The 21314-nt window shown below is 37.0% G+C and overlaps 1 protein-coding gene across 5 annotated transcripts in view; it reads left to right on the top strand.

Moving 5' to 3' along the window:
- The window catches only part of LOC123531822 (serine/threonine-protein phosphatase 6 regulatory ankyrin repeat subunit A-like), a 45679-nt gene extending 24770 nt beyond the window's left edge, over positions 1 to 20909 (top strand). For 4 of the 5 annotated variants that reach the window (XM_053517545.1, XM_053517543.1, XM_053517544.1 and 1 more), the window contains 19 exons: positions 285 to 437; positions 878 to 946; positions 2681 to 2827; positions 3248 to 3359; positions 4130 to 4195; positions 4741 to 4816; positions 5810 to 5935; positions 6501 to 6588; positions 7147 to 7264; positions 9097 to 9237; positions 10202 to 10268; positions 10906 to 10993; positions 12924 to 13007; positions 14107 to 14252; positions 15274 to 15353; positions 16581 to 16663; positions 18127 to 18218; positions 19155 to 19292; positions 20338 to 20909. In XM_053517545.1, the coding sequence (XP_053373520.1) occupies positions 285 to 437; positions 878 to 946; positions 2681 to 2827; positions 3248 to 3359; positions 4130 to 4195; positions 4741 to 4816; positions 5810 to 5935; positions 6501 to 6588; positions 7147 to 7264; positions 9097 to 9237; positions 10202 to 10268; positions 10906 to 10993; positions 12924 to 13007; positions 14107 to 14252; positions 15274 to 15353; positions 16581 to 16663; positions 18127 to 18218; positions 19155 to 19292; positions 20338 to 20420 (1957 nt within the window). In that variant the 3' untranslated portion in view covers positions 20421 to 20909. The remainder of the gene's footprint in view (positions 1 to 284; positions 438 to 877; positions 947 to 2680; positions 2828 to 3247; positions 3360 to 4129; positions 4196 to 4740; positions 4817 to 5809; positions 5936 to 6500; positions 6589 to 7146; positions 7265 to 9096; positions 9238 to 10201; positions 10269 to 10905; positions 10994 to 12923; positions 13008 to 14106; positions 14253 to 15273; positions 15354 to 16580; positions 16664 to 18126; positions 18219 to 19154; positions 19293 to 20337) is intronic. The other variant, XM_053517547.1, reaches the window with a different exon arrangement.
- Positions 20910 to 21314: the final 405 nt, after the last annotated feature.

Here is a 21314-nt window from a genome sequence, read left to right as displayed (position 1 = left end):
TTCTTTAACCTTTAGCATGCTAGATAAATTGTCGTCTGCTGGAAATGTCGTCTGCTAAAATTGTAAAGTTCATTCAATTTGCTCCAAAATTGGAAGAAATATTGTCAGAGTAGCAAACAGCTTGGAACCTGATCAGACGCTGATTTAATCGGCGTCTGATCTGGTTCCAAGCTGTTTGCAAAGGCTGTTAAATTCGCCTGCAGCAGGCTAAGGGTTAAAACAAAGAGACATCACCAGAATATCCAGTTTAAAATCTAACAAAAGTGAACAAATATATTTTGCAGGCGTGGTGTACATGGAATGATGGCAATACATGTGGCAGCCCTGTATGGTCACATGGACTGTGTTAGAAAATTACTGTCTGTGATGCCAGAATTAGATCTCAATGTCCCTGATGACTGTGGGAGGACTTGTCTACATGCTGCTGCCTGTAGCGGGTAGGTGTAGAACAGTTTTGTACATTCAGTATTTAGAATTCATAGAAAAGGATTGGATTTGAGAGCAGTTTGATGCAGTGGCTGTTTGTCTAGGTTTTGAAGGGCTCTTGCCCTTTGCAAACTTTTCTTGAATAGACTTTAATAGGTTAGTCTTAAATTTGCCAAACACATCTTATGAAAGGGAACTGTTATTCAACCATTGTTTTAGACTCGCATGTGCTCAGTTGCATTTGGAGAACTGTTCATACTTCCTAGACATTTTTGAATGCATTAGGATTAACTTAACTTTGTTATATAACAAAACTGCTGAAAAATGTGTTGATACAACAAAGCAAGTTACGGTTATTTGTGTTACTACATGCTTAAGTGTCTGAATGATTGTTGCATTTGCATATAGTGCTGTATTTTATAGATGCTGATATTTAACTTGTGTTTTACAGGAAGGTAGACAATGTAGAGATGCTGATTAAAGGTGGGGCCAATGTGAACCAGGAAGATACAGGAGGGAGGTAAAATAATGCACCTTATTATGATAAGATGATTCAGTATTTTTTTTAGCTCACCTGTCACAAAGTGACAAGGTGAGCTTTTGTGATCGCGCGGTGTCTGTCGTCCGTCCGTGCGTCCGTAAACTTTTGCTTGTGACCACTCTAGAGGTCACATTTTTCATGGGATCTTTATAAAAGTTGGTCAGAATGTTCATCTTGATGATATCTAGGTCAAGTTCGAAACTGGGTCATGTGCCCTAAAAAACTAGGTCAGTAGGTCTAAAAATAGAAAAACCTTGTGACCTCTCTTGAGGCCATATTTCTCAATGGATCTTCATGAAAATTGGTCAGAATGTTCACCTTGATGATATCTAGATCAAGTTCGAAACTGGGTCACGTGGGTTCAAAAACTAGGTCAGTAGGTCTAAAAATAGAAAAACCTTGTGACCTCTCTAGAGGCCATATTTTTCATGAGATCTTCATGAATATTGGTCAGAATGTTTACCTTGATGATATCTAGGTCAAGTTCGAAACTGGGTCACGTAGGGTCAAAAACTAGGTCATTAGGTCTAAAAATAGAAAAACCTTGTGACCTCTCTAGAGGCCATATTTCTCAATGGATCTTCATGAAAATTGGTCAGAATGTTCACCTTGATGATATCTAGGTCAAGTTCGAAACTGGGTCACGTGGGGTTAAAAACTAGGTCAGTAGATCTAAAAATAGAAAAACCTTGTGACCTCTCTAGAGGCCATATTTTTCATGAGATCTTCATGAATATTGGTCAGAATGTTCACCTTGATGATATCTAAGTCAAGTTCGAAACTGGGTCATGTGACCATCATGGTCCTCTTGTTTGGTTGTGCCATTCATTTATCAAGGCCAGTTCACATATACACTAAACTAAAACTGAACCTTGCAAAATTAGAATGCATTATGATCAGTTGGCCATTTCACATATAGACCAAAACGAAATCAAAAAGCAATATGAAACCAAATTGAAACAGTTTGAAAAAGTCATGTTTTTTTCACAAGCTGGTCAATTTACAAATTTATTCCCAGAAATTCAAATCAAAATTGGAGCATATCTGGAAGCCTTAGTTGATTCTGAAAGGAGTAAATAATGGCAACAGTTAAGATTCTGTTTTGGTTTGGTATACAGTGCAACCCCTGCAGAGTAACACTCTTTTGGAGATGCAGATATTGACATCTGTTGAGAGGTTGTTGCTCTATAGAGGTTAAATTGATAGTAAATTTCAGCTATGGGAAATTTTGATGATGCTGTTGTGGAGAGGATTTTGTTATAGAAAGGGCTGCTCTGGAGAGGTTGCACTGTATATGTGAAAAAGGCGTAAGGCTTGAATGGTATTAGAATCACTCTCGAGTTGTCTTCCACGAAAAATCAGTGGATTGCAGTTGTTACCCCATAGGGTTTCAAACCCATTCCCTGATGTAGAATGCTCAACGTCTAAGCTATAACTTGACCAGTTTGAACAAAAAATGAGGCATAAAAGGTACATTATATGAAGATGTGATTGATACTAGATAAATGTGGTGATGTAAATTGCTAGTTTTAGACATCCACGTACTTCCAGATATAGTATATTGAGGGCTTGGTGCAAATGGTCAGTTCTGTTGAAATTTCAGCAAATGTAAGACTCCTCGGCTTAGCTTTAGTTTTGTCAGTAGTACTATATAATGTTGATATTTCACATAGCTGATATACAATGAGGAGTGCATTAAAACTAATATTTCAGATTCCCGATACACTATGCAGCAGCCAATGTGCACCATGGCTGTGTATTTTCTCTACTCAATGCTGGCAGTGCTGTTGATGTACAGGACCATGCTGGCTGCACACCGTTACATTTTGCTGCTGCAGCTGCTGCTGATGATGATGCAAAGTAAGATTCTATGTAAACTTCAAATGCTCAAGTTAATACAAACAAGGTAGAAGAAATTTCAAGCTTACAATCTCAGTCATGGTAGTTTTCTGATCAGACAAGTGTTTGCAGTCTCTCAGATTGTCTTGAACTTTACCACTGTGGGTTTGAGTCCTGCTCATCTAGTAATGTGAGGAGGCCATCCAGTTGGCTTGCAGAAGGTCTGGCTTTACCCAGTTGCCTGCCTTTAATTGAAGTGATATCTTGAGTCTTCCTCAATGATTAGAAGCTGAAAAATTGCCGTATGACATAAAAATTTTGGTGGAGTGACTAGTAAGACAAGCAAACAATTGCCAAAGCAGCTTGATTACTTGTCTTAGAATTTTACATGTAAGTCGTATATCTGACCATCGGGGCTACAATGCTGTGTTTATATTTCAGGGTATTAGAATTGTTGTTGAAACATGAAGCAAGGCCAGGTATATCAGACAATCAGGGCTACAATGCAATCCATTATGCAGCTTTAAAGGGACACAGATTAGCACTTGAAATGGTAAAATATCCAGATTTGAAGTTAAAAAACCATGAAATTATGTTAAAATTAAAGAACGGATGGTTGTTATGTCATATGTCAGAAACTGTATGATGTAATTTCATAGAGTGTCAACTGTATATTGTAGATAATGGGAAATAACTGCAATGGTTCTGTATTTGGTAACATTCACAAAGAGAGTGGCACATAAGTAGGAAACATAATTTTTAACAAAGCAAATATATGAGCTGTGCCATGAGAAAACCAACATAGTGGCTTTGCGACCAGCATGGATACAGACCAGTCTGCGCAGTCTGGTCAGGATCCATGCTGTTCGCTAACAGATTCTCCGATTCCAATAGGCGTTAAAAGCGAACAGCATGGATCCTGACCAGACTGCGCGGATGCGCAGGCTGGTCTGGATCCATGCTGTACGCAAACCCACTATGTTGGTTTTCTCATGGCACGGCTCATATATGTTTTCGTATCAATTAAAAAAAAAAAGTGAAAAGAAATTACATAATCTACTGTTATTATGTTTCAGAAATTAAGATTAACATAGTGTTTCATGTATGAACACCTTAAAAAAATTTACCTGAGGTAGCCCTGCACGTTTAATAAAAACAAAGTTATGGCATTACATCATTTATCCAGATTACTTAGAATAATTTTTCGGAAACATAATCTAGAAATGTATTATACATTATCAAACAGAAATTGCTGAAGATCATTATGGGTGCACTACCTTAAAATGTACGCATGAAATGATCTATACACTTTGTCATTTTCAGTTGCTTGATGTCTCGGCAATAAATCTGGTTAAGGGGGAAGCACCATACTCACCTGCCCATCTTAGTGTAAGTATATTTTCTGCTGTTCTTGCTATAAAATTACCTGGTAAATCTGTAGATACTATCAGTTGCGCCTTTGCCTTACTCATCATTGCAAATATATATATTCCTTGCTGCTGAGGGACCTTTTGGTCGAGTGGTTGTCACTGACCATGAATTATTTGCCACCTACCTGTGGCAGATTTGATCCTTGTTCCAGTCATCATATGAGGAAAGAGTCATCCTGTCGTCTGATGGAATTTAGGATATTCAACCGAAGTGCTCACCTGTACCTTAATTAATACCCAGAGGGACTCCTCAGGTCTTCTATCATTAAAAGCTGGCAAGGCACCATATTACCAGGATCCAAGGATATAAATTCTAGGTTGGAGACCAGTCTCAATACTCTACTATCTGATTGGTTGTTTCTGTATATAGTGGTCATTTTGACCAATGGCAAGGTTGCATTTTGAGACTTTACTCCAAACTTAGATTTTTAACCTCAAACCCAGATTTTTGTAGGTGTTACCAACTTACTATTGTTATGATTGTTGCACCTTGTTTGTTTTCAGGCATCAAGGGGACATAATGAAGCACTCCATGTATTACTAGCATGTATCATGAACCTAGATATCAGAGATGTCAATGGTATGTACTGATAGCAACATGAGGTTAACCTTGTTTTTAGGAGCTGATATTCATACACCTGGCAAATGCTTTAACCACCTTTTCTAAGATTTTAGCTGAGTGTGTGAAAATTAAGGCTATCACAGGGCCAAGGCTTCAAAATTGATGCTGTTTGGGTGAGGTCCCTCATTGCTTATCATGTGTAACAGTAATTGACTATTGGTAGATTTTGATTGTAAGAGACCTGATAGTATGCATCTGTGTTGAAAGTTAGAATTAAAGCACTATAGCAGGTAGTTCCCACAACTAGCGGTATTTCTGATCACAGTCTACTCAAAGGCATATTTTTCTTACATAAAACTGAGTTTACACTACTTCAAGTTTATCAATAGTACATGTTGCCATTTCAGTACTGTTGCAATAGTCTAAATGATAAAATCTATAAGATCCTTTGAAAGCATAGAATACAGCCAAGCAAAATAATATCAGACTTGGTTTGTGTGTGTTTGTGAGCTTGTAAATATGCCTCAGAATTCAATACTATTGGTTAATATGTTTAATTTACCATAAAAATATGTAAATGGTGTTTAATACTAGAAAACTAATTGGATAAATTTGCCTTTCACTGTGTTGGTAGTATCATCCAATAATATATTACACACAATACAGCCTGTATTAAGCAGCCAGTCAAGGGAGAGATAGAATTTAACTGTTTAAGGCGGATAGCTTGCTTAATGTAGGTAGATATAAGAACAAAATATGAATTCTTGAAGTAACTTAACTGGATGCTTATGGCAAGTGGCTGACTAATACAGGTGGCCTTTAAGGTTTCTTTAACTTTATGTTATTATTTAGGATTATATCATTTAGGATTATTGTCAATTGACTTCTTTAAAGATACTTTATCCTTTATAGTTCTGTGTCTCATAGCAAAAAAAAAAATAATGAATGAAACATCCTAGATTCTAATGAAATTTAGAAATATATGAAAAGATATTTGTTATTGTGTTACAGGGAGAACCATGTTAGATCTTGCATGTTTTAATGGTCACACAGAATGTGTAGAGACTTTATTACTCCAAGGTGCCACAATCATTGTACATGATAACATTTCACGCAGAACTCCACTTCATGCTGCAGGTAAACTTCCTTGTTCTGTTACGCTGTTGGCACTGTATTACCAGTGCTTGTAATTTATTTGCCCATTAAAACTAGAAGAATAAGTGGGCTCTGTGACAAAATGGTTAAAGTGGCTGACTTTGAATCTCTTGCTGTCACTGCTGCGGGTTTGCAACTTGGCTTGGGGTGTAGAATTCAGCTGGCTAGCAGAAAGTTGGTGGTTGTTCCCAGGTGCCCTCTCGTGCCTTAAATAATGCACGGAGGATTACGTAGAGTCTTTCTCTTATCATAAAACCTGCCATGGCACCATATGACCTACATTGTGTTGTTGTGACATAAAAACCCAACAGAAAGTATCCAGAACATACTGGTTTATATTGGGCCAGGAAATTGTTGTCATTAATGCACTAGGCAAAATTTTGATTACTTAAATTTGACAGCAATTACTGAAGTTGTTCAAAGCATAGGTAAGAAGATTTATTTAAATATAACCAATATCAGTGTACCCTAAAATACTAATTTAAAACACAATTTGTCAATTTTGAAGATATATCTGTAATAACGTTATGTGTATTTCCTATTCCAGCTATAAATGGTCATACAGAATGTTTACGATTACTGATGGAGACGGCAGATGATAATAATATTGTAGATGTCAATGATGCTAGAGATAGGTAAATGTTTGTTGTTATCATTTGTTTAAAATATCATCATCTCACATACTTTCATATCCTCTTATTAATAGTAATTTGTTTAATAGTGAAGACTCCACCTATAAAGCCTATGTGATCTGTGTCAAAACTTAATCTTATCATTAGAGCAGTGGTACTCAGGTGAGCCATATAGGACCATTATGGCCCTCTTGTTAATTTTCCATCAATATTTATAATCATCATGTGAAGTTTTGTAAACATTCATTTTCTGTTAGAATGATTTTGACTAGTGAAATTATTTGCTTCTTAATAACATCCTTAACTTTTTGGCAAATATATTTTTTTGCCATCCCTCACCACAAACCATTTCAGCGGGGGATACCAATTCATCGAATTTGGGTTGTTTTTTTTTTTGTATTTTTTTTTTTAAAGAAAATATGATCTTGCCTTAGTCAGCATTCAGGCTATCTAATGTATGTGTTATATGTAGTTTATGGAAAAAAGAATCATCTCCACTCCATGTTATAGATAGTGTTTGTGTAAATTTCAGTGATTTCATGTATACTTTCATTTTGACAGAACTCCACTAATGTTAGCCATTGAGAATGGTCATGTGGACACAGTTTTATATCTGATAGCAAATGGTGCCATAGTAAATGCCTGTGATATTCAGGGTCGCACAGCTCTTCATAGAGGGGTAAGTATATATGTTGACCTGGACTGACTGGCTGTTTAGCCTTGAGCCTGCTGGCGGCAAGGGATTTTGCCTCTGTAACCAGTGCAGACCAATATCAGTCTGCACATCCATGCAGGCTGATCATGGTCTGCACTGTTCGCTGTTTCAGTCTGTAAATTTTCAGTGAACACCCCTTTGAATGATAATTGGTTCTGTCCAAACTGAATGATGTACCAGTCCATTTTAGAAATTTAGCATTTTGAAGGTTAAGGCAAGTTTCTGCTTATTACATTTGGCCACTAAGGCAGGTTTAACTGTAGATACATAACATAGTTTTAGATTCTGTAAAATCGGTAATATTCATTTGAAACTAGTTTTCTTGACAGAGATGATAGACAGAACTAAATTCCAATGAACTAATAAAATTCTTGCCCACCCACCTAGCTTAGGGAAAGTGCAGATCTACGGATTGTTGGGTCATGAATTCTATCCCCAGGTGAGGTGTATGTTCTCTATAATGATTTGATAAAATCATTGTGTCTGAAATCATTAGTCCTCCACCTCTCTGATTTATGTGGGGAAGTTGGCAGTTACTTGCAGAGAACAGGTTTGTACTGGTACAGAATTCAGGAACACTGGTTAGGTTAACTGCCTAACATTACATAACTGAAATACTGTTGAAAAAAAAGTGTTAAACCCAAAGCAAACAAACAAAATTCTATTATGCTTGGTTGTTGTTGATTGGACATTAGATAAAAAATCTTACACAGCCAGGTTTTTATTCTCCTGTTAAACAATATGCAACATTGTCACTGTTTTATGTCACTTTTGAAAATGAATACACCACAAGACAGGCAAGTATTTGGTGAATGTCATTGGGGATACAGATACCCTTGATATCATGTTAGTATTGAAATTATGTATCCCGAACAGTGATTTTCTTGTTTTATTGAACATCTGTTTTATTGATCGCTTAGCTGTGATATAATTCCTTCACATCTGAACTTCGAAACTGATTTTGTTCACAGTGATTTTTGGATATATTATTTCTTAATCAAACTACAGTTGACTTTACGAGAAACTGTAACACTAATCTTTTGGGGTGCCTCATATGAGTTTTTAAGGCCACAGACTTCAAATTACTTTTTCCTAAATTCTGTGGTTTCAAGTCTTGAGGTATGGGTTGTATTGTGGGGGAAGTGATCCAGGTGGCTAGCAGCAGGTCATTGCCCACCCATGCCTTAAATAATACCTGGAATGACAACTGGGTTTTTCAAATTTGACGGCATGCTTTCATAGTTTTGGTTCGCACCCAACGGAAAGGCCGTTTTAAACAGTGATTTGTAAATATTCAGTGTACGCTCAAAAACAATAAAAGGTGCCGAATCTTTCGGCGCCTGGTCACCTTTCGTGCTGTCTTTGTCCTCTTCAACATCGTGGCCGATTTGCACGATTTCCTCAATATCGTTAGCTGCCTCGGCTGGTTTGTGGGGTCCCTCATTTCTGACTGATCATTCCACCACTCTCTTTCTTTTAACACCTTTTCCACGTCCTGGCATCTTATTTGAGTTCACGATTCCCGGATATATAATTTTTTGTGGAGCAGCAATGTCTGTGTTTTATTTCAACCAGAAACGGAAAGGCCTTTTGTTGTGTCACGTGATAATATTGGTCACGTGATCCGAAACAAAATGGCCACTTAACGTACTTTCGTACTCAACTGTTTTCATACCCAAATATTTTTGACCCCATGTTTTGCAGCAAAAATAAATTAAATTATGCTGAATACATAATTGTGCTTATTTCTTAAATACAAGGCTTGAAAAATAGTTCTAAATTTGTTCACTTTTCAGGCTGCAAATGGACATGAGGAATGTGTAGATGCCTTGTTACATAATGGTGCTGATATATCTGTACAGGACCATAAGGGACGTACGGCCTTACACCTCTCTGCCATGTGTGGACATGTAGGACTCCTAGGGTCCATGTTGCTGGTATATGTTATTTAGTTTACACAACATTATTATACACCGTGTGTTTGTCCGTTCATCCATTAGCAATTTCGTGTCCGCTCTGTAACTCCTGAACCCCTTGAAGTATTTCGAAGAAACTTGACACAAATGTTCACTATGTCGAGAAGACATGTAAAGCGCATGTTCTGTATGGCTCGCTTCAAGGTCAAGATCACACTTAGGGGTCAAAGGTCATATGACTTTGTTTTGTGTCCGCTCTGTAACTCTTGAACTGCTTGAAGGATTTTAAAGTAACTTGGCACAAATGTTCACCACATCGAGATGATGTGCAGAGCGCATGTTTCGGATGGCTTGCTTCAAGGTCAAGGACACACTTAGGGGTCAAAGGTCTTACCTTCGGGTGTATATTACTCCGCACTGTGGTGCTCTTGTAATTTTTTTTTTCACTATATGCTATATTAGTGCTGTTGCAGTGGAGTATGTCTAGAAAAAAGTCTATTGATTACATCTTTTACCATAAAGACCATGTTTACATATTTAATTGGAAATGTGTGGAAATTGCAAACGTTCTACAAATGTATTTTAATATCAGTTATCCTATTTGAATGTTTATTTGGTGTTAATTTATGTGTTGTTTTAATTTTGCAAATATTTTAAAGTCGCAAAAATTGCCATCATTTCAACATCAGAAATTTAATCACTTAAACAGTATTAAAACTTTCATGCACCACTTGCTTAGTTAAATGTACTTAAATGGTAATTTTTAAATACTTCAGCAGAGCAAAAGCCTGATACAAAAATTGGTGGACTTTACAATTTCTGATTTGAGAGCTTGTCTCTTGCTAGAACATCTTAAGAATTTTGGAAGAAAAAAATGTACTGACATTATACATTCTGGATTTAATCATCATTTGGTGAAATTTTCTATTTCATTTTGAGATCTTATAGTAGACAGCTGATGATATACTACAATTGTTTTCTTCAGATGGGACCATTAGAAAAACTTCATGACAGACAAGGCTATACACCCCTCCATTTTGCTTGTTATAATGGTAATGTAATTCTTAATTTTTTTCTTGTATTAGACCATTGTTATTCTAATTCTATGCATTATTTTAATAGTGAAAAGAAAATGAGGTAACGGTTCTTATTTGAGTATTATTGATGTAATTATCGTAATGATGTACATAAAACCAGAATAAATGCATAGTGGTAATTCTTGTTGGCATTTATACCATTCTGAGATCTTAAGGTTACTAGAATTACATAAAGCCCATCAGCTTAGTGAGTTTGATCCTCGGGTGAAGTGTTTTCAGTGATGATTTGATGATAGACATTGTGGTGGGAGTCTTTTCTTCCCCACCTTTGAATCATGTGGGGACACTGGCAGTTATTTGCAGAGTACTGATACAGAATCCATGAACACTGGTAAGGTCAACTGCCTACCATTACATAACTGAAATACGTTGAAAAAAACAGTGCTAAATCCAGTACAAACAAAAAAAAAGAATTACATGACTGTACAAAAAAAAGAGTGTTAACCCAGCATTTTTAACTGATCACATGCAAAACATATTCAGTTTTTTTCCAATGCTTATTCATGAAGAGTGCACAGATTGTACAATATCTTTGAAGAGAGTTATTAGATTATATATGATTATATGTGAGCAATGTGTTTTTCTATTTTAGGTCATGAAGCCTGTGTGGACCTGTTGCTGGAGAATGAAGAGCATAGACAATTCTCAGGAAACTCTTTTTCACCTCTACATTGTGCTGTGTAGGTATTGTTTAGGAAATTCTTTCTTGCCCCTACGTTGTTCTTTGTATGTTAATTTTCTCCCATGATAATCTGTATGACACTATCAAAAATGAGAAGGTAAGAGTAGTGTCCCCTGGAAGCATTGAGCACAGCAGATGCAGCCAGGGCGAAACACCACAAAGCAGGCCTATCACAAATAGAAACTGTAGTAGAATGACCTAGCAAGTAGAGTGCTTCAAATACTGGTATACACATTATTAGTATAAATATAATTATATGATAATGGAAAATAATATTGCAAATCTGTCCTAAAATACTCTGTTTTGTTATGCCCCCGAAGGGAGGCATATTAGTTTTCAACTGTCCGTCCGTTCGTTAGTTCGTTCGTTCGTTAATCACAATGTTAACTTTTTGCATGAAGGCACTTTACTCGCGAACCACTGCACCCAGGACCTTCAAACTTTACATGCTGATAGTACTTATTGAGTATACCACCCCTAATGACTTTGGGGTCAAAGGTCAAGGTCACAGGGGCCAACGTTAACTTTTTGCATGAAGGCACTTTACTCGCGAACCACTGCACCCAGGACCTTCAGATTTCACATGCTGATAGTACTTATTGAGTACACCACCCCTACTGACTTTGGGGGTCACCAGATCAAAGGTCAAGGTCACAAGGGCCAACGTTAACTTTTTGCATGAAGGCACTTTACTCGCGAACCACTACACCAAGGACCTTCAAACTTGACCTGGTGATAGTACTTATTGAGTACACCACCCCTACTGACTTTGGGGTCACCAGGTCAAAGGTCAAGGTCACAGGGGCCAACGTTAGTTTTTTGCATGAAGGCACTTTACTCGCGAACCACTGCACCCAGGACCTTCAAACTTCACCTGGTGATAGTACTTATTGAGTACACCACCCCTACTGACTTTGGGGTCACCAGATCAAAGGTCAAGGTCACAGGGGCCAACATTAACTTTTTGCATGAAGGCATTTTACTCGCGAACCACTGCACCCAGGACCTTCAAACTTCACATGCTGATAGTTCTTATTGAGTACACCACTCCTACTGACTTTGGGGTCACCAGGTCAAAGGTCAAGGTCACAGGGGCCAACATTAACTTTTTGCATCTTTTGCACTTTACTCGCGATCCACTTCACTCAGGACCTTCAAACTTTACATGCTGATAGTACTTTACGAGTACACCAACCCTTCTGACTTTGGGGTCTCCAGGTCAAAGGTCAAGGTCACAGGGGCCAACGTTAACTTTTTGCATGAAGGCACTTTTCATGCGAACCACTTCACCCAGGACCTTCAAACTTTACATGCTGATAGTACTTTCTGAGTACACCAACCCTACTGACTATGGGGTCACCAGGTCAAAGGTCAAGGTCACAGGGGCCAACATTAACTTTTTGCATGAAGGCACTTTACAAGCAAACCACTGCACCCAGGACCTTCAAACTTTACATGCTGATAGTACTTATTGAGTACACCACCCCTACTGACTTTGAGGTCACCAGGTCAAAGGTCAAGGTGCTGCGGGGGCATTTGTCACCATTAGTGACAGCTCTTTTTTAATTTATTTGTCTCCATAGCCATTGATTAAGGTCACTGACTTCAAGTGCTGTGTTTTGAATGTATACTTCTGTAATGTAAGGAAGTTACCAAGCTGGCTTATGGACAGTCAGTGGTGCTGTCCAGGAACCAGCCCATGCCTGAAAAAATGCCTAGAGGAGCACATTGAGTTTTCCTCTATTGGTTAAGCTGGAAATTTGCCAACATGACTGAAATTGTGTCAAAATGATGAGAAACATATCCTTCCCCCTCCCCACTCCCCTCCACAAATGGCAAAAAAGTAAGGTGTCCTGCATTTAGTTTGGAATGCGACATCTAGCTTATTGTACATAATGAGTTGTTATTGAATGTGATGTGTTTTGCAGGTCCAATGGTAATGATAGTTGTACAGAGTTATTGCTGGATATATTAGGAGATACTATAGTTAATCTGCAGGACGCTAAGGGCAGGTATGAAAATAGACATTTTTGAATGAAATTGTTGGGTGATTTAGAATTTATATTTCATGCATCATATTTTAATTTTTGTTTCTACAGAGTACCTATGTGTACAGTTTATAATGTGACTTAAAAGCTTTTCCTTGGTAAAAATCAAAAACTATTTATGATGGTCACTGTGAAATATTTTAATGTAATGTGGATGTAATTTACTGGTTTATGCCAAAATTTGTTATTTTGTTGGGATTTGAATTCGTGAATGGGAAATTTTTTAAGATAAAATGAGGTATTTTCCCTAAATTTCATGGATTGATGCAACCACGAATTCGACAAAAATTAATCCACTGCAAATATTTATGATTTCACAGTAATTTTCTGTTTGTGAGACAGTTGAGAATTCATTACAATTCTGTTAGTATGGATATATCATTAATAGTACAGTTAAATAAAGATGAATTGGACTTCCTCAGTGAAATTGTTTGGAGACAGCTACTGTAAAATCATTTAATTTCGTGGTCATAAGATTTTGTGATTTTGGTCAAAACATCAATTTCTTGGGGATATGATTTTATGGATTTCAACTTTTGAACATAAAATGAATGGGAATTAAACTTGTTTATTGGGATTAAATTTCATGGATTGACTCAACCACAAAATCCATGAAAATTAGTCCCCTATGAATATTAATGATTTCACGGTATTCTTTTTTTATTATAAAAATTTTAAATCTGAATTCAGTTCTATATATTGGTTATCAATATTATCAACATTCTTAATAAGTGATAACAACATGTTTAATTAAGCCAGATTGCTTGTCAGTCTTGAGTTATTGTCCAAAAAAGTCTTAAATGTTGCAAAAAACTGACAGAGTTAATAATTTAGCTGTTCTTATCCAGTGTTCACCAAACTGTTTATGAGCATATTATCTTGGCCAGGTTTGATAACCAGCTATTCTTTGTCACTCTTGAGATACAGCCTTGAATTAGTCAAAATTGAAAAGATGACAACTAGTCTGTTAAATAAGAAGAGTATTTTAAACATGAAAAGTAATTTGCAGTGACATGTATATATTGTGACAGTCTGGCACTCTTGTGCATTTATATACTTTCAGGACCCCAGTCCATGCTGCAGCTTACAGGGACCAAGTAGAATCTTTACAATTATTATTGAGTCATAATGCCCTTGTAAATACAATTGATAACTTTGGTAGAACCCCAGTGATGTTAGCAGCTTCTCAAGGTCATTTAGCATCTGTTGGTAAGTGAATCAAGATTACTGAATCAAGTGTTTTTCCTCAAAGAGGTAGAGAAAGAAGAGTGCCGGAGTTGTTAAGGTGGCTGATTTGGAATCACTTGCCGCTCAGCAATGTGAGTTGGAACCTGGCATGAGGCATAAAATTATTCATATGAAGAAGCCATCTAGTTGGCTTATGTTAGGTTGGTGGTTTTAACCAGATGTCCACCTATGCCTGAAACAGTGCCGGAAGGGGAAACGGGTCTTTCGGAAGCCCGCCTGCTTAGCACAATAGGGAGAGCGTAGGTCTACAGATCACGGGGTTGCGAGTTTGATCCACAGGTGGGACGAATGTTTTTTGTGACGAGTTGATAGAAGACAGTGTGCCTAAAATCATTCATCCTCCACCTCTGATTCATATGGGGAAGTTGGCAGTTACTTGCGGAGAAAAGGTTTGTACATGTACAGAATCCGGGAATACCAGTTCAGTTAACTGCCTGACTTTACATAACTGAAACTGACTTCAAATCACTTGCCCCTCATCGATGTGGGTTTGAGCCTCACTCGGGGCGTTGAATTCTTCATGTGAGGAAGCCATCCAGCTGGCTTACGGAAGGTCGGTGGTTCTACCCAGGTGCCCGCTCGTGATGAAATAATGCACGGAGGGGCACCTGGGGTCTTCCTCCACCATTAAAGCTGGAAAGTCGCCATATGACCTATCATGTGTCGGTGCGACATTAAATTAAAAAAAGAAAATGTACTGTTTAAAGACCGCATCAAACCCAAAAGCAAGTAAAACAAAACAAATGACCATGGGAATCTGGAAAAGTTGCCATATGACTTTAATTGTGTTGGTGTTAATCAAAATGCAACTAAAAAGGGGGGAATGCCTACTGCTTAAATATAAAATTGTTGTAAACTTTTGCTAACACTCAAATTATATTTAGGAAAGTTAAATTTCTATTGTGTGCTTATTTAAGAAAATTTTTAATGTATTTTCTATCAGAAGTTGGGAATATTACCCATGCATTTGTTAACATTACAGAATTATTGGTACAGAATAAAGCAGATTTGAGTATTGCTGATGAGTCACAGAATACAGCTTTGCACTATGCATGTATGAATGTAAGTACTAATTATACAATGTTAATGGTAGTACTAAATGAGCCGTGCCATGGGAAAACCAACATAGTGGGTTTGCGACCAGCATGGATCCAGACCAGCCTGCGCATCCGCGCAGTCTGGTCAGGATCCATGCTGTTCGCTAACAGTTTCTCCAATTCCAATAGGCTTTAAAAGCGAACAGCATGGATCCTGACCAGACTGCGCGGATGCGCAGGCTGGTCTGGATCCATACTGGTCGCAAACCCACTATGTTGGTTTTCCCATGGCACGGCTCAAATGTACATTGCTTTTACTATGTACCCACGCAATAAAAGTGTAGCCAGTGAATTTCGAAATGAATTCTTTAATCTTAGACTTGAGTGCTAGCTTGAAGTGTTGCGCAGTGAGTCAGATTTCCTTCAGTGAAAAAGGTTGCATTGTTCATCAGAACTTTATACAGTTCTGTTTCCTGTTAGAATAAAATTGTAAATCAAGTGTTAACTGACACAGTCCTGCTTTATTCAATTATTTTTACATTCTTTGAAATCATGAACATTTGCAAGAGATGAATTTCAGTGGATTTCACTGTTAGGTAAGTAAACAAATTGAAATTCCAACAAACAAATAAAGTTCTCTGTCATTTTCAAAAGTTGAAGTGCATGAGCTTACATACGCTTGAAATAGCCTTATTGACCAGAAAACACAAAATTTTATGGCCATGAAATAACAAATTTCACAGTTATTTTTGTGCAGCTGAAGCTGTTTTGGTGCCCATTCCTACTGTCTTTGAATATATCCACCTCCTCCACCCCCCTCCAAATCACCCCAGCCCCAGTTTTAATGGAAATACAGAATAATATAGAAAAATTGAGATTGCCCCTCAGAAGGCCTCTTCATGGGAGGGATCTGGTTGTAAGAACAACAGACCAAAACACTGCTGGATATGAGTAGTTCAAGCTTTACCAGTCTTCTTGATCAGATGTTGAAACAAAAGAAAAAAAGGGAACCTGTGGCTGAGTGCAACGTGTTGCTGATTTCAATCACTTATCCCTTATCTTGATGGGTTCAAGCCCTACTTTGACCATCATGTGAGGAGGCCATCCAGTTGGCATGCGGAAGGATGGTGCTTCCTCGTCCACCCTGAAAAACTTGAAAATTTGCACTATGAACTGCACCATGTAGATGTGCTACTGAAAATCAAGCAGGACCAAAAAATGATATCTTACTTATTCTTTTATTGTATTGCAGGATCATGAGGATCTGGCGTTGTTGATACTTGATAAAATAGATGACTCCAATGTAATTAATAAAGCTAATCAGGATATGAAATCGTAAGTAAACAATTTCTGTATAGATATCACCAGTAAGTGATTACTTATATATTTAGTCTGGGTTTGTTTATGTTTTTTTTTTAAGTTCAAGTAGAATTGGATATTAATTTTTCAGTAAGGCCTTTGAGATGTTTTTAGATGTTATTGTGACCGCTTGATGTGCGTCGTCCGTCGTGCGTCAACAATTTGTAAAAAAAATCGTCTTCTTGAAAACCACTGGGCAGAATTACACCAAACTTCACAGGAATGATCCTTGGGTGGCCCCCTTTCAAAATTGTTCAAATAATTGAATTCCATGGAGAACTCTGGTTGCCATGGCAACCGAAAGGAAAAACTTTAAAAATCTTCTTCTCAAAAACCAGAAGCCCTAGAGCTTAGATATTTGGTTTGAAGCATTGCCTAGTGGACCTCTACCAGATTTGTTCAAATTATGACCCCGGGGTCAAAATTGACCCCACCCCAGGAGTCACTTGATTTTACATAGGAAAATCTTAAAAAATCTTCTCCTCAAAAAGCAGAAGCCCTAGAGCTTAGATATTTGACTTGTAGCTTTGCCTAGTGGACCTCTACTAAAGTTATTCAAATCATGACCTCCGGGTCAAAATTGACCCCGCCCCAGGGGTCACTTGATTTTATGTATGAAAATCTTCAAAAAATTTCTAAAAATAAACCAGAAGGCCTAGAGCTTAGATATTTGACATGTAGCATTGCCTAGTGGACCTCTACAATATTTGTTCAAATCATGACCCCCGGGGTCAATATTGACCCTGCCCCAGGAGTCACTTGATTTTACATATGAAAATCTTCAAAAAATTTCTAAAAATAAACCAGAAGGCCTAGATCTTAGATATTTGACATGTAGCATTGCCTAGTAGACTTCTACAAAATTTGTTCAAATCATGACCCCCAGGGTCAGATTGGCTCCGCCCCATGGGGTTACTTGATTGTACATAGAAAAATCTTCAAAATTTTCTAAAAAAAAAACAAACCAGAAGGCCTAGAGCTTAGATATTTGACATGTTGCATTGCCTAGTGGACCTCTACAAAATTTGTTCAAATCTTGACCCCCCCCCCCCCAGGGTCAAATTGACCTAGCCTTAGGGTTACTTGATTGTGCATAGGGAAATCTTCATAAATTTGCTAAAAATAAACCAGAAGGCCTAGATCTTAAAGCTTTAGCTAAGAAATTTGTTCAAGCAAGCAACTCTACTCAGGTGAGCGATATAGGGCCATCATGGCCCTCTTGTATCATTGTTGATATCGATTAACTGTGACTTGATGGATTTGCACAAAACTTTTATCTGTAGACCCCTTGGTTTTGCCTCTCTGAAGTTAGTTTAAATGGTTACACATCTGTTTTTAAAATTCATTTTACATTAGCCTATACTACATATTTTTCTAATCTTTTCAGGTTGTTATCAATTTGTGATAATACATTGTAAGAATCATATATATTATTTCAGTGCCCTTCATATAGCAGCTAAACAAGGTTTAACACCAGTAGTTCAAGATTTAATTGCTAAAGGAGCCAGTCTTACTACTGTAGATAATAAAGGTAAGTTCAATATTGATATTTATTGTAGGTATAACCCTAGTAGTTCAAGACTTTATTGCTAAAGGGGCAAATCTGTCAGCTCTTGATAATAAAGGTAAGTTCATGATACTGTAGATATCAAATGTAAGTTTTTTAGAAATATATATTGTAGGTTTAACACCAGTGGCTCATGGTAGGAGCCACTCTCCAACTCTCTGTACTGCAGATAGGTAAGTTGGTATTAGGTATTCTGCATAGGTGATAATTTTATTATAATTATGAACTTAAAACTTCTGGTTGAAGTTTTGCATGCAAGTTACTACCTCCAAAATTGAAATTCTATAGATATTTTTTTTAACATCTGCTTCTGAGACAATAATTCGAATAGGCAAGCACTGGTTGTCTTACAGGCAGCTCTTATCTTACTGATCTTTGCATGTTTTATATTCTGTAAATTTATAAATTTCTTTTTCCATGCAGCATGCCTGTATGAAATTTCATTCACTTTGCTATTCAACTTGCTGTGTTTTAGTGCTGTTGTGCATTCTGTGAAATGATGAATATTTGTGGGAAACTAATATCCAGGGATTTCATTGTTACAAAATTAAATCCCTGCAAACTGGTAGAAAAGTTTCACTTATTTTATATTTAATCTATAGCCTGGTAGCAGTGTAGTAATTTCTCCTTCATGGCCAGAGCAAACAGGATCCATCCTGATCATGGTCATTCACTGTACACCCTTCAGTCAGTAAATTTTCAGTGAACCCCCCTTCAAATGATAAATGGTACTGCCAAAATTGAGTGATAGACCAGTCCATATTAGAAATTTAGCAGGGTAAAGTTTAAAAAATCCAGCCAAACCACGAAATTAACTGATTTCACAGTATTTGCTGTACGTCTTGTTATTTCTGTATATATTTATATATTTCATCATCTCTTGTTTATTTTCTTCTCTAGGCTACTCTCCGGCTCTCTGTTGTGCTCCGAATGATCGTGTAGCCGACTGTCTAGCCATTATATTAGCTCATATGTCTTTTGCACCATCCATGTCAAGTACCTTCATTCGATCTAGAAACGAGAATACTTCAGGATTTGGTGAGTAAGTGAAATTATCACCCCAAACCCCAGTTATAGTTATATTGCTTTTTCTTTGAATGTATTGTTTCTACAGGTTTTTCTCTGATCGTGTGTATAGTGGACGTATGAAATTGTTGCATCTTTTGATTTTACATATGCTTAGATAATAGTAATGTTGTCAACTGTTGTTTCATTGCAATGCCATATGTTTTCTTGTGGTGATTAAAACATACTCCTAAAAAAAAAGGGCTGTGCATAAAATCTTAAATTTGAAAAAAAAAAGATTGTTAAGTATTAAACCTATATTAGGCAGCCAGTCATTGGTGTGACACAGACTGCTTAAAGCAGGTGGTTGTTTAAGGCAAGTTAAAATTTAAACGAGGTCAATATGGCAAATTAGCTCAGTGACTGATTCAGGCAAGTGGCTGCTTAATACAGGTGGCCGATAAGGCAGGTTCAGCTGTGAAGATAAATATCTGTGTAAAATGTTTGTATTATGTTCAGATGTCAAGTATAGGGATTAAAAAAGGCATAGGGTACTGAAACATCAATTAACTATAATATTAGTGTTAATATTCTCTTTTTTATTTTATGCTTCTCAGTGAAATACTGAAAATTATCAGTGAAATTAAATTGATATTTTCACTATTTGAAACAGTGAAAATATCATTTTAATTTATCACTGGTACGGAACTACACTTAGAAGCGAAAGAATGTGAGATATAAATCATCGTAAATTCCTTGCATTTGATATATGTCAGTGAAGATAAATATTTACATGATCATAAAGATATACATTCCATCGTTATAACCACTTACGGGTGCGCCACTAGTGAAAATATTGCGCTGAAGTGTTCACTCAGTGAAATATACTTCGATATTACACTGAAACAAACAAATATCCTCAGTGGTGTTGGTCGTTTCAGTATCATGTAGAGGGATATTATATTTTGTACCTCAGTAAGAGGAGCAATAGCAACAGAAACATACTTAGTAAATGGATATCTCAAAGAAAAACAGTGAATGTTTCATTTGCATTTATAATGTTTTTCATTCATTTCAGGGGGGACGAGGACACTTGAAACTCCGACTGAGAGCAGCTCAAAAGACCAAAGTCTTCAAAGTTCCGACTCAGAATTCTACTAACACAGCTTTGTTTTGTTTACATATTATTTATATTTAGAGAATTATTTACCGGTACTGTATTTAGCAACGATTTTTATGCTTTTTTATTTTGCTTGTTAATAGGTTTAAAGGATCTCTGTTTCTTATAGCAGTTTTGTTTTTTGCCTCAATATTGGAGGAGCTGTAATAGATGTGTCCTTGTTTTTTGTAAAACTTTCATTATGTCCCTAAAATTTCATTGTCTGACCATTTGTAATTTGGAAATCTGAGTCAGAAGACTACTATCCTTGATATGTGCATGTTATCCAGAAAGCAGATCCCAAGGCACAAAAAATGTTCTCTCTGACCAGTTGACAGAAGACATTGTGGCTGAAATCATTTGCCCTCCACAGTAGAGTCATGTGGAGAAGTTGTAAGCTACTCGGTGGAGAACTAGTCAGTACTGATGTAGAATCCGGAACTTAGTTGGTTTAACTGACCACCGTTGCAAATTGGAATACTTTTTTTTTTTTTAAATGGCTTTATCATAAATAAGAAACATATTTCTGAAAGAGTGACATGTCTTTTATTTTCGTTTTACATTTCCAGTTTAACTTCTTCCTAGTGGTACATTACAGTTTTGTGTTGATTTGCCATAAAATCAAATTCACTCACTCGTGTTTTTATGCCCCCGAAGGGAGGCATATAGTTTTTGAACCGTCTGTCGGTCTGTCCGCAATTTTCGTGTCCGGTCCATATCTTTGTCATCCATGGATGGATTTTCAAATAACTTGGCATGAATGTGTACCACAGTAAGACGACGTGTCGCGCGCAAGACCTAGGTCCGTAGCTCAAAGGTCAAGGTCACACTTAGACGTTAAAGGTCAATTTTCATGATAGTGCATTGATGGGCGTGTCTGGTCCATATCATTGTCA

This window comes from Mercenaria mercenaria, chromosome 11, assembly GCF_021730395.1.
Source record: "Mercenaria mercenaria strain notata chromosome 11, MADL_Memer_1, whole genome shotgun sequence".
In the NCBI taxonomy this organism is placed as follows: domain Eukaryota; kingdom Metazoa; phylum Mollusca; class Bivalvia; order Venerida; family Veneridae; genus Mercenaria; species Mercenaria mercenaria.
This window is presented reverse-complemented; position numbering and strand designations above follow the sequence as displayed.